This window comes from Aulonocara sp. 'chitande type north' Nkhata Bay, linkage group LG7 (assembly GCF_057382095.1).
Source record: "Aulonocara sp. 'chitande type north' Nkhata Bay isolate Kocher_YH1m ecotype deep benthic linkage group LG7, A_spYH_male_GT1.1, whole genome shotgun sequence".
In the NCBI taxonomy this organism is placed as follows: domain Eukaryota; kingdom Metazoa; phylum Chordata; class Actinopteri; order Cichliformes; family Cichlidae; genus Aulonocara; species Aulonocara sp. 'chitande type north' Nkhata Bay.
The window spans coordinates 68,439,007-68,453,830 of NC_141350.1; the positions used below are offsets into that span (position 1 = coordinate 68,439,007).

General features: G+C 43.4%; 1 protein-coding gene across 1 annotated transcript in view; it reads right to left on the bottom strand.

Annotated features, from left to right (window-relative positions):
* Positions 1–14,824, bottom strand: part of LOC147326830 (neuronal acetylcholine receptor subunit alpha-7-like) — a 60,212-nt gene that overhangs the window by 13,161 nt on the left and 32,227 nt on the right. Inside the window, exons 7-9 of the mRNA XM_086302186.1 lie at positions 5,325–5,519; positions 2,018–2,104; positions 1,273–1,382 (exon numbers count right to left, since the gene is read on the bottom strand). Of these exons, the coding sequence (XP_086158312.1) occupies positions 1,273–1,382; positions 2,018–2,104; positions 5,325–5,519 (392 nt within the window). The remainder of the gene's footprint in view (positions 1–1,272; positions 1,383–2,017; positions 2,105–5,324; positions 5,520–14,824) is intronic.

Below are 14,824 nucleotides of genomic sequence, written 5' to 3' on the forward strand. Positions count from 1 at the left end.
CAGTGTTGGGAAGGTTACTTTTAAAATGTATTCCACTACAGATTACAGATTACATGCCCCAAAATGTATATTGTAACGTATTCTGTTATGTTACTCAATGAGAGTAACGTATCCTGAATACTTTGGATTACTTAATATATTATCATGCTTTTTACAACTACATGAATATCCTATTGCTGTGATTTATTACTGAAGGTTACTCTCCACACCAACACCAGCTAGATGCTTAAATCTTAATATAAATGAGTAACAGTAGGTGGACATTAGGTAAGGCTGCACTTTTTGCAGCGATCTCGTATAGAAAACTATTCGGCGCGTATATAAAACAGGCGGCGTCCTATCACGGTACCACACGGCACATGCAGTCTGCTCACCTAGTTTCTGATTTTATACACCTGTGGCCATGGAGGTGACTGGAACCTGAAATCAGTGATACTATTGGCAATATTTGAATATTATCTTTGGCATTCATGTCATCTGAGTTTGAGAAACCTGCAGCCAAAACTCTGGCTTTACTTTGAACACACGTTCGGTGAGTTCATCTGTGCAGCTTTTTGTTTGCCTGTGTGACAGCCTGTTCTCAGGTGTCTGTTCTCCTGCATGCTTCATTCATTCAAACTGAAACAAACAAACTGCTGGACTCCTCGTGTGATCGGAGCGGACAGCCTCGTCCTCCTCACAGCTTCTCCTTCACACCTCAGTGGTCGTCCCTCCTCTTCCTCAGCAGGAACATTCACATTCATAAGAGGCATCAGAGCAGGACTGTCACCTTCACACACGACCGTGACACACACACACACACACACACACACACACACACACACAGCACACGCACACACGCGCGCGCGCACACACACACACACACACACACACACACACACACACACACAGGTAAGAGTTCTGACCTTCAAACTAAATTCTGCTTTAATGGAATCTTGTTCAGAGCCCCAAGTGTGTGTGTGTGTGTGTGTGTGTGTGTGTGTGTGTGTGTGTGCTGTGTGTGTGCGTGTGTGTGTAGTCGTTCTTTCTGAAGTTTCTGAAGGAAGCTGCTGTAAAATAAATAGGGTCTGTATTAATAGTCAATCAGTTCTTGGAGCGAAGCCTCTTCTTGTTCAGAGCTCGTTAAAGCACAGACCTCGTTAAGGACCTGCAGCTCATTAAAGCTGACTCGGCACAACGTAGAGACCAAACTGGACTCCTCACTGAGAAATCAGCGCATGCTGGAGCTACATAATTAAAATGCAGAAGAAGAAAAGAAGTGGAGTTACTGACCCACTGTGGCATGTGTCCTCCGTCGGGGTCGTGGTGGTGATACTGCAGAACCAGGACCGTAGCGATGACCGACAGACCCACAATCACCATGGTAGTGGCAAAGTACTGCGCTGAAAGACAGACGTCCAGAGGACACTCAGTGCTGCCCAGCTTTTACATCTGCAACATCCTCTATGCTTACGTTTGTCTTACTCGTGTGTTGGTTACTCGTCGTTTTTAATCTCCCATAAATGTGATAATTGGCAGAATTATCAGTGGAGCTGGTCCTGCAGGCTGCAGCGAGCCCTTTCTGCTCATTTTAGGAGCCAAGTGGGGTAGTGTTGGACCAAAAACACCCAGCCCAGAAGATTTTAAGCTGAATTTGGAACTATTTTTAGGTTTTCATATATATATATATATAGTCCTGGGAACAGCTAAGATACTGCACAGGACCCTCAAGCTCCCAGGCCTCTGGTAAAGGACCCGAGCTTGAAGGATAAACCGCCCGCAGGGGCGAGCTGGGTGTTTATATATATATATATTTTGTCCAGCATGAGTAAAATACATCATGGCTGTACTGGGAAACCGAAAGTAATGATGGAGAGTAAGTTTTCCTCAGCCTACAGCTCAGGATGGATTTTATATGGTGATTATGAGCAGCCAGCAACAGATTTCCTGTGCTGGCTTCCAATTATAACTCCATCACAGGAAGAGATGAGATGATGGAGGGATTAAGGATGAGCAGCGTAATCTGAGTGAGGCTCACCTATGAGGGGAACGGAGTCCGAGGTTGCCGGCATGATCTCGGCCACGAGCAGCATGAAGACGGTCAGAGAGAGCAGCACGGTGATACCTGCAGGCACAAACCTGTCATCAGCTTCGTGTTTTTAGTGCGCTCATCAATTTCACAGTGTTCTGACATCTTTTATAATTTTATATTGAATACAAGCTTATTTGTTTGTTTCGAACCGTTTTGGAAATGTGGAGGATCTAATGTGCTGGTTTCCATTAACGAGGCTCCAGGTTAGCGTCTCTGTCAGACTCATCCACAGCTCAAATTCATCACTATTTGCTGCTCATTCATATAAGAAACGACTTTAAAGCTGGAGTAAGTGAAATCCATCATTACCTTTTCATGCCTTTCTGTTCTCACTTATGATGATGGGTTGGGATTGCAGCGATGGGCACAGATTATGACAAAGCGAATGAATCCCCTTGTAGCGCGGCCGCTGCTTTGAGAGGCTAAAACGATCTGCCGTGTCTCGCATGAATATTGTGAGAATTCTGTTTGGATCCTTGTTTCTTCTTATTAAACTCGGCCTCGCACCGTTTCCTCCCAGGTGGAGTCCTTCCTACAGTCTGCTTTTGCAGAGACGATGTGTGAACGGTCCTGTTCAGTCTCGACCCGCTGGCTCAGTGAAAGTCGGATGAACTTTGGGAGATGTGAAGAGTGATGGCCCTCTTGACATTCAAGTTTGATTAAGAGCGTAAATTAAAGTTCCAGGGGAAGATGCCGTGTCTGCCGTCAGTAGCTGGAGGCCTGCTGGCACCTCCAACTCCCTGTTCCAATACGTTTTATGGCTGATGAATATCGACTCTGAGACATCAGTCATGTCAGGTTCAGTGGACGAAGCAGGTGTCCAAAACACCCCCGCCATCCCCCTGAGAGACTGAATACTGCTAGGACGGATATTTGTAAGGACCAGCCTGAAAAAATGACAGAAACATATTTTCTGATTCTTCCAGCTGTTCAGAAATCTCTCGTTTCTGCTCTGATGTGAGGCCTTCAGAAAGCTTCACCTGAACACCATCATCTCACACCTGCAGAGCACTTTACTGCTCTTTGTGATTTGCTCTTGGAGTCATACCGTGTTTGCTGTCGTCCCTCTGTGATGGCTGCTGGATCTCCTTCTGTGAGTGTTTTTCGTGGCGGTGGTGACTGAAGGTCGTGTTAGTGTGATAGAAACCCCCGGCCCTTTCAGGCGTCTCCCTTAGATGCCGCGGGACATTACAGGAGAACTCCACAGCGACAGTCTCTCTCTGGGGGATAAATCCATGGTACACGACCTTGTGGATGTCAGGAAAAACGAAGCACACGCTTCTGGTTTCATTTGTCAGTTCAAGTGCTGCTTTCAACAGAAAGCTTTAAAAGATGCGCAGAGGCGCAGCCCTCATCAGCGATGACCCTCCGGTTCAGTTCACACCAACGAGGCAAACTGGATCTGATGACATACATCGCTTCACGTGTTTCATGTCCTCCTGTGCTGACATCCTCTCTCCTGCATCCTTCTTTCCTTATCGTTCAATCAATGATTTAACGCGCAGATTTCCAGGGAGCGATTTACAGAGAGAAGCTCAGGAATGATTTTTGTCCCTTAGCCCTTTAAGACCTACCATAGAACCAAGTCTGCCAGAGCTTGTATTATATTTTTACCTGCTGTGGAGCCATTTTTGGGAGCATTTCAAGTTGCTATACATCAATACAATCATTATAGCCCAAATTTTAATAATATGTCTGCATTAAGTGCATAGTAATTACATAAATTGCAAAAAAGTGCAATAAACTACAAAAAAATTGAAAATCGTTTTTGCTTTTTTAACATATATTTGTAGTTAGAGAAATTTAAGAGTCTTATCCCTCAAAACTGTAAATACAAAAAAGTTGCACAAAATAGTTTCCCACCACAGGAAATTTATTTTGAGTGTCTTCATAGTTTTATTTTTGAGATACACCAATTTTTATATACTGCAGGAAAAACGAAAATAAATATTATAATGCAAATTTGCAAAAAAACAGCATGTGCATCAAAATAAACTATTTCCAGCAGTGCAATATGAGTCCTAAGCATCCCAGAAACGACACAGAAAGTCATAAAGTCAAAGATAACTTTTAAAAACACCAGTATAGGCTCATAAGGTCCTGATGGTAAAAAACTACATTTCAGCGAAAATGACGTCACTTCCGGTTTCAGGCAGGTCATGGCGGACATGGAAAAGTTTGCGCTGACGTCTATTCCAACCTAGGAAGTGTTACAAACAGCTGATCGGATCGGCAAAGCGTGTTTCTAGAATATTATGTTTTTGTTGCTGCAAGTGCTTTTTATGCAGTTTTTGCAAAGCTTTATGTGGAAGGAAACTGTGACCGAGGACAAGCTGATGGCATAAGATGTAAGTACAACTCCTCCGGCTTCATATGCAAAAAAACTTATTGCGCTAGCTTACGCGGTTGCAGTGCTACAAGGATTTAAAAGTAGTTGCGCAAAACGGAGCGTGCCCGCTCCGACCGGTTTTAAAGGGTTAACTTTACTCATAAACAATCCTCCAGTCTCCAGTTATAGTTCTAGTGTTGGGACTGAGCGGCGTCTGTCTTTAAAGAAAGGTCCATGCAACATGTTCACAACAGAAGAAGGTGAATATCAGGTGGATGTGAACAGAATTAGCGGGCGACTCTCTTTTGTCAGGTAATCGCTGTTCCAGATGGGCGAGGGCCACTTCAGCGAGAGTATAATGGACCCGACTGTGCTAAAGTTGTATTTATAGAATATGTGCAGTCTCGGGCTATTTCACAGAGTTTATCTTTCTACACAGGATGTTTAATTGTGACATCGTTTTCTGACTGGTGCAAATTTCAGCAAAACATCGAACTGAAGCTCAAACAGGAGAAGCAGAACATCTTACAGGTAACGACCTCGAATGAAAACATGTTACATCTATATTCCAGTAATGTATTCTTTCAGATCAGAGCACATTTCTGTGCCTTTGTGTGACTCGGTGTTTTGGCCTTATCTCCATCCTGCTTTGTTTCCTTCGTGTTGGACTGTTCCTGCTGCTCTGCTCACAATAAGGTGGAAGCATTGAGTCTGTTTCTGCTTCTTCCTGTTTAAAAGGACTTTTCCTCCCTGCTGCCGCCGGGCGCTGCTCATTTGGTTTTTCTCTGTAATCTTGTGCCTTTGCCTCTGTTCACACTGAACACTCTCACAGTGTGTGAATTTTACTAGTCTGGAAAGTCTTTGAGGAAGTACTTTAAGAATCGGAGTAACTGTCATCACCGATAAAGAGAGCTGAGCGCTCACCCAGGGAGATCTTCTCTCCGGAGTCGGCGGGCAGCAGGAAGACGAGGAGGGCGAGGGTGGAGATGAGGACACAGGGGATGAGGAGGTTGAGCCCGTAGTAGAGCGTCCTCCTCCTCATCACCACGGTGAAGGTCACGTCAGGGTACGGCTCCTTACAGCAGTCGTAGAAACGCTCGTTCCTCCGCCCAGGAACCTCTGCGCACAAACAGGAAAACACCGACGGTGACGTCAAAGAAACCATAAACCTCGTTCCTCTGAGGGGAAAATGATCTGCTGCCCCTCTAACATCAACATATCTCAGCATGTCTTTGAATTCAAACCCATGACAAAAATATTCAACTGGAAATGATAAAATAACTTGTTTTCTATAATCATGAAGCCAAACGTTTAATGATTACACTTAGCAGTTTAATGCTAAAATTTAATCATTTTTGTATCCACGTTTTTTAAAATGTACCTTTTTACAAAAAAGCAGAAAAATTCAAGTGCTTTGATGATGTATGTATTTACAGAACAAGAAACATCATTAAAACAGTTTCTCTCAGGCTTCAGAGATATTAGTGTTTTCTTGTTTTTATCCCAGGTGATCTAATAAATGTGTTAATGTCATGTTTCTTGCTCATTGAACGCAACGTTTTGACTTTTCTTGTGCTTTGGTCTCTGTCACGCATCAGTTTAGTTACTTGTCTCCTCTCTGTGTGTCTCTGTTTGTGTGTCTGGGTTTTCCCCGTTTTCCCCTCCTCGTGTTTAGTCCACGCCTCCTCGATCTGTCGCGTGCGTTCGTCCATAGCCGTTTCCACCTCTCGTCTCGCACTGTCACTTCCCTGTTCCCCTATTCGTGCGTCTTAGTCTGCCCTTTTCCTGTTTTATTTTGACAGCCTTGTGGTCGATGTTCAGTGTGTTTAGTTTTGCTTCAGGTCTTTGTTCAGGTCTTATCAGCAGAGCACGATGATGGATGCAGCGCCTGTGTCAGAAAATGATAATAAAATTCCCAGAATACTAGGGCTGGGTATCGTCACTGATTTCTAGAATCGATTCAATTCCGATTCACAAGGTCCCGAATCGATTCGATCCACGATTCGATTTAAATCTGGGAAATTTTGACAGTCAGAAATATTATAATTCAGATCAGTACATTTACATATTTTTGTATCTATAAAAAGGAAGCTGACACACGCAAGACTTTATCACAGGTGTGAGCATCACAGCAGAGGCCTTTGTGTCAAAGTAGCTGAAGATAAAACAGAGAAAAACATGAAGGTGGTTTTCCTGGCCTGGATTTTATAAAAGTATTCTGCAGTACATCAAAAACGAAAGAAAACCATTAATCAACACATGAACGTTACCTCTGAAGTTACAGCGGTTTTATTAGAGACGCGGTTAAGCGTTTTTCATTTTGAATAATTTTAAAAAGTTTAAATTTGTTCAGTATTGAACAGCAGAAATGAGGTTTTCTTTTCGGAAGAATGTTTTTTTTTTTTTTGTTTTTTTTTTGCCTGTCCCGTTTGGCTCTTTTGCATCAGAATTGTTGTCTAAAGGCAAAGAAAGATGCCCAACGGATTTACTTTACCAAACTGACCATCCCAGCCTTGCCGTAATGGTCCATTTGATTCACCTTTTATTGTTTATTTTATTTTCACTTACTGAATACGGGACAGACTTGACTGGGGGAAAGAAGGGGAGAAAGAAAGAGGGAAAGAGAAACAGCTGAGAAGAGGGACGGGGGAGAAGGACAAAAGACAAAAACCAACAGAACGGGCAGAGAAAAAAAATGCATATATCAATCACCTGGATCACCTGCTGAGAAAGAAAAAAGAAAACAAGCAGAAGAGAACAAGAGTAATAGAATAAACAACATCACAATGATATATGGGAATATGACAGTAAATACTAAATGTTAAACATTATTGTGCAGCACATAAGATCAACAGAACACAGTGTGCTTTGAGGTAGGAGCCAAAAAGGGTGTAGTTTGTGGGTGTGATCACCCGTGTGTACACCTGTGAGCATGGACGCGCTTGTTTTTTTAAAGGTTCCTTCATGTAATAATCTGCTAGAGGGTGTGAGGGGGCCACAGCCCCGTCCTCCAGGGCATGAAGCAGGTATGGAGGAGATCAAAACTCCAGACATCCAGAGGCCCCCAGAACACAAGAGACCAAGGAAGACCAACAGAGGGGCAGCCGCACCACTGTCCCAGAAAGAGCTGAGGAGAGTCCCAGATGAGGGCTCACTCAGCAGCCGCGGAGCAGAAGCCAGGGGGAGTTGCAGGGAAGCGCCCGTGAGCTCCGCCGGCCGCCAGCTGCGCCTGAGTGACCGAGCCCCAGGCCGAGAGGCCGGGGGCACCCCACCTCCGAAGTGGCCCGAGCGAGCCCCAGGCTCCAGGCCCCGACAAGCGGCCGCCAAGGAGTGAGCCGGTGTGTACCTGGACGCCCATCCCCGGACACAAAGAACCACCAACGCACCGATGTCTGAGGGAGTCCACCACTGGCAGGGGAAGTGGTGGTAGGGGGAGATAGGCCTCCAAACCTTGGAGGGCCTGAGATGTCCCCAGAGAGGTGGCGTCTGATACCCAACCTGACATATAGACACAGACATACAGGCACACACAGATACAAACATCCATTCCCACCCTCATGCTCTCATATGCACTTACTCCACACTCAACCAACGTGGAGACAGACATAAAGAGACGCTGTACACACAATCACACTCCCCAAGCGTACTCTACAAACCGGGTCTAGGTGCCCCCGCCCCTGGAGGGGGGGACTGTACCCAGACCCAGGTGGTGTTACCCTTTTCCCTGCGGTGGGGGGAGGCAGACCGCCCCGACTCCGCAGCAGCAGGGAGGCCCCACACTCCAGACCGCAGTCGGACGGCCAACTCCTCTTTTCGGAAGAATGTAAAAGGGAAAAAAACAGCGGCCGACAGCCTGTAAACAACGTTAGACTTGTGCGTAACAAGCAAGCGAATAATGAAGAAAGGGAAACTGTTCTTGAAGTACAGAGAGAGAGAGAGAGAGAGCTGTGCATCGCGGTGGAAGCAAAACAGTGAAAGTCAGAGTGAATTCATGACGATGTTTATGTGAAGCGTTTGGATCTTCTTTTGCTGCTGGTTCGGTCAATATTGTTTGGAGAGACATCAAACTAACAGCTTTAGAATCTGCTCATAAAGGGCGTGAACACAAAGCGCGGATCTGCCGACAGATCAGAGTCAGCGAGCTGTCGGCTTTCAGCCCCGACCGTGAGAAAGTCACATCTCACTGATTCTGATCTGCGGGTCGCGCTGTGTGTTTAAGTCTTTGTGCAGAATCCGTGTACCTGCTCTCATTTACTGTCTTAGCTGTTTGGTGGTTCTTGAAATTTTGTGAGATGTCACCTGAGATTCTGGCATTTCGGGCAAAATAAATTTATATTAAAAAATCGATTCAGGAATTTAAAAAAAACATTGATATCTGGTGTCGCTGTATTGGTACTGTGTACTGTGCTGTAGCCCCTCCTTCACTTCCTCCTCGTCCTTTTCCGCTTTTAGGTTCATCTCTGGAGGAAGTGGCAGATAAAAACTGGCGTGCAGTACGCCTGGCTGCGTTTCATTTGCCTATACATCGCAAACATTGCTCACTACATTGGTTTTAATCTCAGCTAGGTGATGGAGGAGAGTAAATGGGAAACATGATGTTGGACTTTTCAATTAAGTTCCCTTGCAACGGCCCATTGGCTGAGCAGGAAGCCTCCACGGAGGCCGGCATTCATCCTCAGCTGTCTCTTTCTTCAGTTTGTACCGAACAGAAGCTCTGAGGCTCCCCTGAGACTTTGGGTAACCCTGTGCTCATCCTCACTCTGCAACCACAGCTGTGACAGAGGACAGAGACGCTGCTGGATCACCTTCAGAAACAACAGCAGAGACAGAGAGCTCTGGACCAGAGGTCACCGAACAGACATGACAGCATCACTCAGGTCACCTGACATCAGATTTCCTTCATATTGACTGTATTCACTGTCGGGTCTCAGTCACATGTGAAAAAGCCGACAGGCGTGCAGCGCAGACCCCGCCCTCGGGGTTTTGGCAAATGTGACGAGATTTGTTAAATTATTTTTAAACACATTTGAGGCGTGATCGAAAACCTAACATAAAAACTCCAGTGTGACGATCAAGCTGACCAGATCCCAACAAACTAAATGTGTAGAAGTAAATTTATGTCATTTGATACACAAAGAGGTGTTTATGAGGGTTATAGAGCTGCTGATGTTCCATATGGTGCTCACATGTTCTGATATTTACATGTGTACGCTCAGAGCAGTAACAAGTATGAGTTGAATATTCCGAGTTGGTTTTCCTGCATCTATCGTTGGAGCTGACTCCTGACTCTTGGTGGCGCTGTCACTTGGTGTTCGCTCGCTCTGTGGTAGAGTATCACTGGTCGTGGTATAATTCTCAAACACGTAGCCTAAAGCAGATGACTCGTAATCTGGAGAGGAAATGGCGTGTCACAAATTTAGAGGATCATCATTTAGCCTGGAGAAATAGTTTGCTGCTTTATAAGAAAGCCCTCCGCAAAGCCAGAACATCTTACTATTCATCACTGATTGAAGAAAATAAGAACAACCCCAGGTTTCTCTTCAGCTCTGTAGCCAGGCTGACAAAAAGTCAGAGCTCTGTTGAGCCAACCATCCCTTTAACGTTAACTAGTAATGACTTCATGAACTTCTTCACAAATAACATTCTTATCATTAGAGAAAAAATTACCAATAATCATCCCACAGATGTAATATTATCTACAGCTACTCTTAGTACCATTGATGTTAAGTTAGACTCTTTTTCTCTAATTGATCTTTCTGAGTTAACTTCAATAATTACTTCCTCCAAACCATCAACGTGTCTTTTAGACCCCATTCCTACAAAACTGCTCAAAGAAGTCCTGCCATTAATTAATGCTTCGATCTTAAATATGATCAACCTATCTCTAATAATCGGCTATGTACCACAGGCCTTCAAGCTGGCTGTAGTTAAACCTTTACTCAAAAAGCATCTCTAGACCCAGCAGTCTTAGCTAATTATAGGCCAATCTCCAACCTTCCTTTATATCAAACATCCTTGAAAGAGTAGTTGTCAAACAGCTAACAGATCATCTGCAGAGGTTTATTTGAAGAGTTTCAGTCAGGTTTCAGAGCTCAGCACAGCACAGAAACAGCTTTAGTGAAGGTTACAAATGATCTTCTTATGGCCTCTGACAGTGGACTCATCTCTGTGCTTGTCCTGCTAGACCTCAGTGCAGCGTTCGATACTGTCGACCATAATATCCTATTAGAGCGATTAGAACATGCTGTAGGTATTACAGGTACTGCACTGCAGTGGTTTGTATCATATCTATCTAATAGACTCCAGTTTGTGCATGTAAATGGAGAGTCCTCTTCACACACTGAGGTTAATTATGGAGTTCCACAGGGTTCAGTGCTAGGACCAATTCTGTTTACATTATACATGCTTCCCTTAGGCAGCATCATTAGAAGACATAGCATACATTTACACTGCTATGCAGATGACACCCAGCTCTATCTGTGCATGAAGCCAGATAACACACACCAATGAGTTAAACTGCAGGAATGTCTTAAAGACATAAAGACCTGGATGGCCGCTAACTTTCTGCTTCTTAATTCAGATCAAACTGAGGTTATTGTACTCGGCCCTGAAAAGCTTAGAAATATGGTATCTAACCAGATTCTTACTCTGGATGGCATTACCTTGGCCTCCAGTCATAGCTGGACTGGTATGTCCAATGATGATTTTTCGTTTTTATGAGCCAAGAGTTTTTTGTTTTTTTTTTTTGTTTTTTTCCGTAACGGTATAAACACTGAAAGGTGGTGGATTGGCCAGATGAAGGGAGATGTGAAAAAATAACTTGTTGTTTGGTGGTGGCTATTGTGGAGCTTCCACAGATTCAGTAACATTAGCAAGTGGTGGAATCCAGCATATGCAACACGCTGGCAGGTGGATGACGGAAAGGCAGGAGGAGCAGAGACCCGAGGCGGCAGTCTATCTGGGTCAGATATAGGGATGGGTACAGGTATCCGGTGCCATGATGGCACCGGTTCTGACATAAACGGTAGTAACCAGACCGAAAAGCAGCGCACATTTTGCTGCTTTTTCCCCCCCTGAGATGTCATATACTTTAGATTCTAGCCAATCATTTTACGTTTCCGAGGATAGAAGGCGGGCCCAGGTATGTACGTTCTTTTAGAGCAGAGCTACAGATTAAAAATGCCCAAAGCGAAGCGGTCAAAGTCTGGCTGTACTTCACAGCAGAAGATGCAAACTCAGCAGCAACAAGTGCTTTAAGCTGATACTGTGATACTGTCAAAGGAGGTAACACCTCGAATCTGATGAAACACCTGGAGACGCATAGCATTTTGTTAAAAGCCAAGAAATGCACCGTATTTGATAGCTTGCTGCGAGACCTCACACCGAGCACATCTACTGCGGGTGGGTTGCCTGTTATCTGACCCGGAGTTAGCAACATCCCCCAAGAACCCGAAGAGGAGCGTCCTGGCCCGTAGCCCTGCCAGTGTAGCAGAAATGATGATGGATGATGGCAGCAGCAGCCGTTCTTCTCTGCGTGAGTAGCTTCATGTTGTTCGTGTGTAATTTACGTTGAGCAGGCTAACCACGTTATTACATTAATGCATGTAAGGTGAACTAGCAAACATCATCATAGCTACATGCGGCTGTCTTCCTGTTTGATGGCAGATACTCCCTTCACCCTGGCCAAAAAGGCTAAAATGACCAAAGAAAAAGTGGGAAACAGTTAAACATGAGAGGTTTTGGACAAAGTTTGTGTTTTTTCCATTGTTTAAGCACTGCTTCCAGCCAAGAGTGATACCATATATGTATGGGCAGAAATCTGTGCCATCAGAAACTGAATTTGAATTGCTCAGATTGAATCTGAATTGTAACTTGAATAAATGCTTTTGAAAACTGAATTTGAATTAGTCTAATTTGAAATTGAATTTTATATTTTGAAAATGAATTGATTTGCTTTGAAACTGCATTTTATCCTTTAAAAATTCAGCTCTCGAATAATTTCAGTTTCACTTCTCACCATTCAGTTTCAGGTCTACAATTCAATTTCAGTTCCAAAATTCAGTTTTTTGGAACTTACATCCGGTTCCGGTTCAAGCGCAGATTAATAGAACTACGTTTTACTAGCGGACCGAAAGTGTTACTGACGGGAATCTACAGCATCTTTAGCTGAATTAAGACTTCAGAAGTCATTCGTCATGTCGAATGACCAGCGGATAAACTCTCAGGTTGGTAATAAATGTACTACATGTATAAGAACAAGCGTCATGTTAACAAAAGATAGCCGTAAGGTAACTGTTATGCTTATTGTAGCTGTTAGCTAAAAACGGTAATTTAGCGTAGTTTGCCCTGAATTCAGCTTTGACAACAAATATGATCGACTGTTTCTAGTAGAATTCCAAAGCTGTCATCTTGGACCCTCTCAGAGTGCCCCTCTGTATGCTTGCAGAGACCCCTACAGTAGGGAAACATGCAAAACGGTGTCCAAACCTTTGTGTTTTAGCTTTATTTATGTCTTACACAGCATCCCAACTCTTTAGCTAACTTAATAACTTTAGCTAAAGTGAATAGTTAGTCTAATTCATTAGTGCAGCATTACTGGATCATCTCTGTTTGAAGTGATATAATATGATATACAACTATCACTGAAACAACAAACTTTGTAAATAAGCAAACAACACTTCTCATTCTCTAAACGTTTGGCCACAGCTGTAGATTACACTACCAGTGCTTGTTCACTCTTGACAATAATTACATTTCTAAATTTACTTTGTGCATTTACAGGTAAACAATATCTAATATTTTATCTAAATGACTGCTTTGTCTTTGAAAAGGGTGAAGAGCCTGAGGCCGGTGACAGTCCAGTTCTACTCTAAGTACATCCTTACAGTGGCTCACAGGACAAGGCCACATTCCTGTCCTGCCAGAAGAGAAGAGAAACTTCAGTCTTCATGCAGTTCAACCACACCTGTCATATTCCATATGACAGGGGTCTCAAACTCCAGTCCTCGAGGGCATGGAAAAGTTGCATGACACTTTGACCCTTGAGGACTGGAGTTTGAGACCCCTGCCGTATGGTGTTCATGCTGTTTTCTACCCCACAGTTACAGCATGTCTGACTGCCTGTTCAGCATATGCAAAAATATATGATGAGTTTAAGCATGTGATGACTAAGGCCTTCCATTATGGTGTTTGTCATCACATGTCACAGACATCTGGATGGTCATTTGGAAAAAACTAAAAACTTGTTACTTCATCTTTTATCTTTATTATTATTGTTGTTCTTATTTTACATTGTTAGGCATTAGGTTTATTTGTAGTAGTCCTTTCCAACTTCTTTCCCTCTTCCATGTTACTGTGGCAGCTTGTCAGCATCTATTTGGGTTTGGAAGTGGAACAGAAAGTAAGGAAATCCAAAGTGCCATTAAAACCAGGAGAGGTTCTTATATTTCAGAAGAAGGGATTAATTCAAAATACCTCAATGCCATATTTTATTTAGGAACCCTAGAGAGCACTTTGCAAAATAACACATTCTTATAATTTCACCCTCAGATGAGCCAAGCTACGACTGTCAGGGAAGGTGATGTAGGTACAGAGCATATGAGAGTGGTTAAGTTAATGTCTCTTGTCTAGATGAAGGCACAAGAGGGATCAATGGCAAGGCGTAGAGATTCAGTATCTTCAGTCTTCAGTGGACACTCCATTTCTGGCACAAAACTCCTGTAAAAGATGGTCGATTTAGGAGGTGACCCGACAACTTCAGCCTGTCAAACATAGTAATGGAGCAGTATGCTTTAAAAAAAAATCTAATTAAGCATGCACTCAGTACCCTAAGAATTATTATGGTAGTTAATGTCGAGAAGGGAAATTATTTTACTGCTATTGTTAAATAATTGTCATCATTACCATTGCATTAATAATAAAATCTGGAGTTTATATTGCATTCAGGGGTTAAACAGTGTCTCTTTCAGAAAGACTGAGTTGCAGGCTGACAGGAAGTTGTATGCAGAAGTGGAAGTTATTTTGAGCCGCAGGCTAAGACGAGGCTTTAACAATGTAACAGATAGCTTTAAGAAGGCCTTAAGCAGTTATGACTATTTTATACACAATGCATATCTGTGCTTATTAAAGAGTTGGAGCTCGGTCAATTAATTGGGGGTCGGAAGCTTTGTTCGGCGCGATGTTCGGACAATCTATTGTGCAAGTGACTTGGAGCCATAGAAGGAATTGCAATACATGCTTACAAAACACTTATATATCAGATCATTTTATATTAAGGTTTTAGTAGAGGTTCTTGGTTAAAACATTTATTTAGTAGAAGACATACACATAGTCTCAGTGAGCCTCTGGTCTGGTAAAAGGTCAGAAGTGCAACAGGTGAATTGAGAAAGAGCATTTGAGGACGAGACACAGACAGTAGGTGAAGA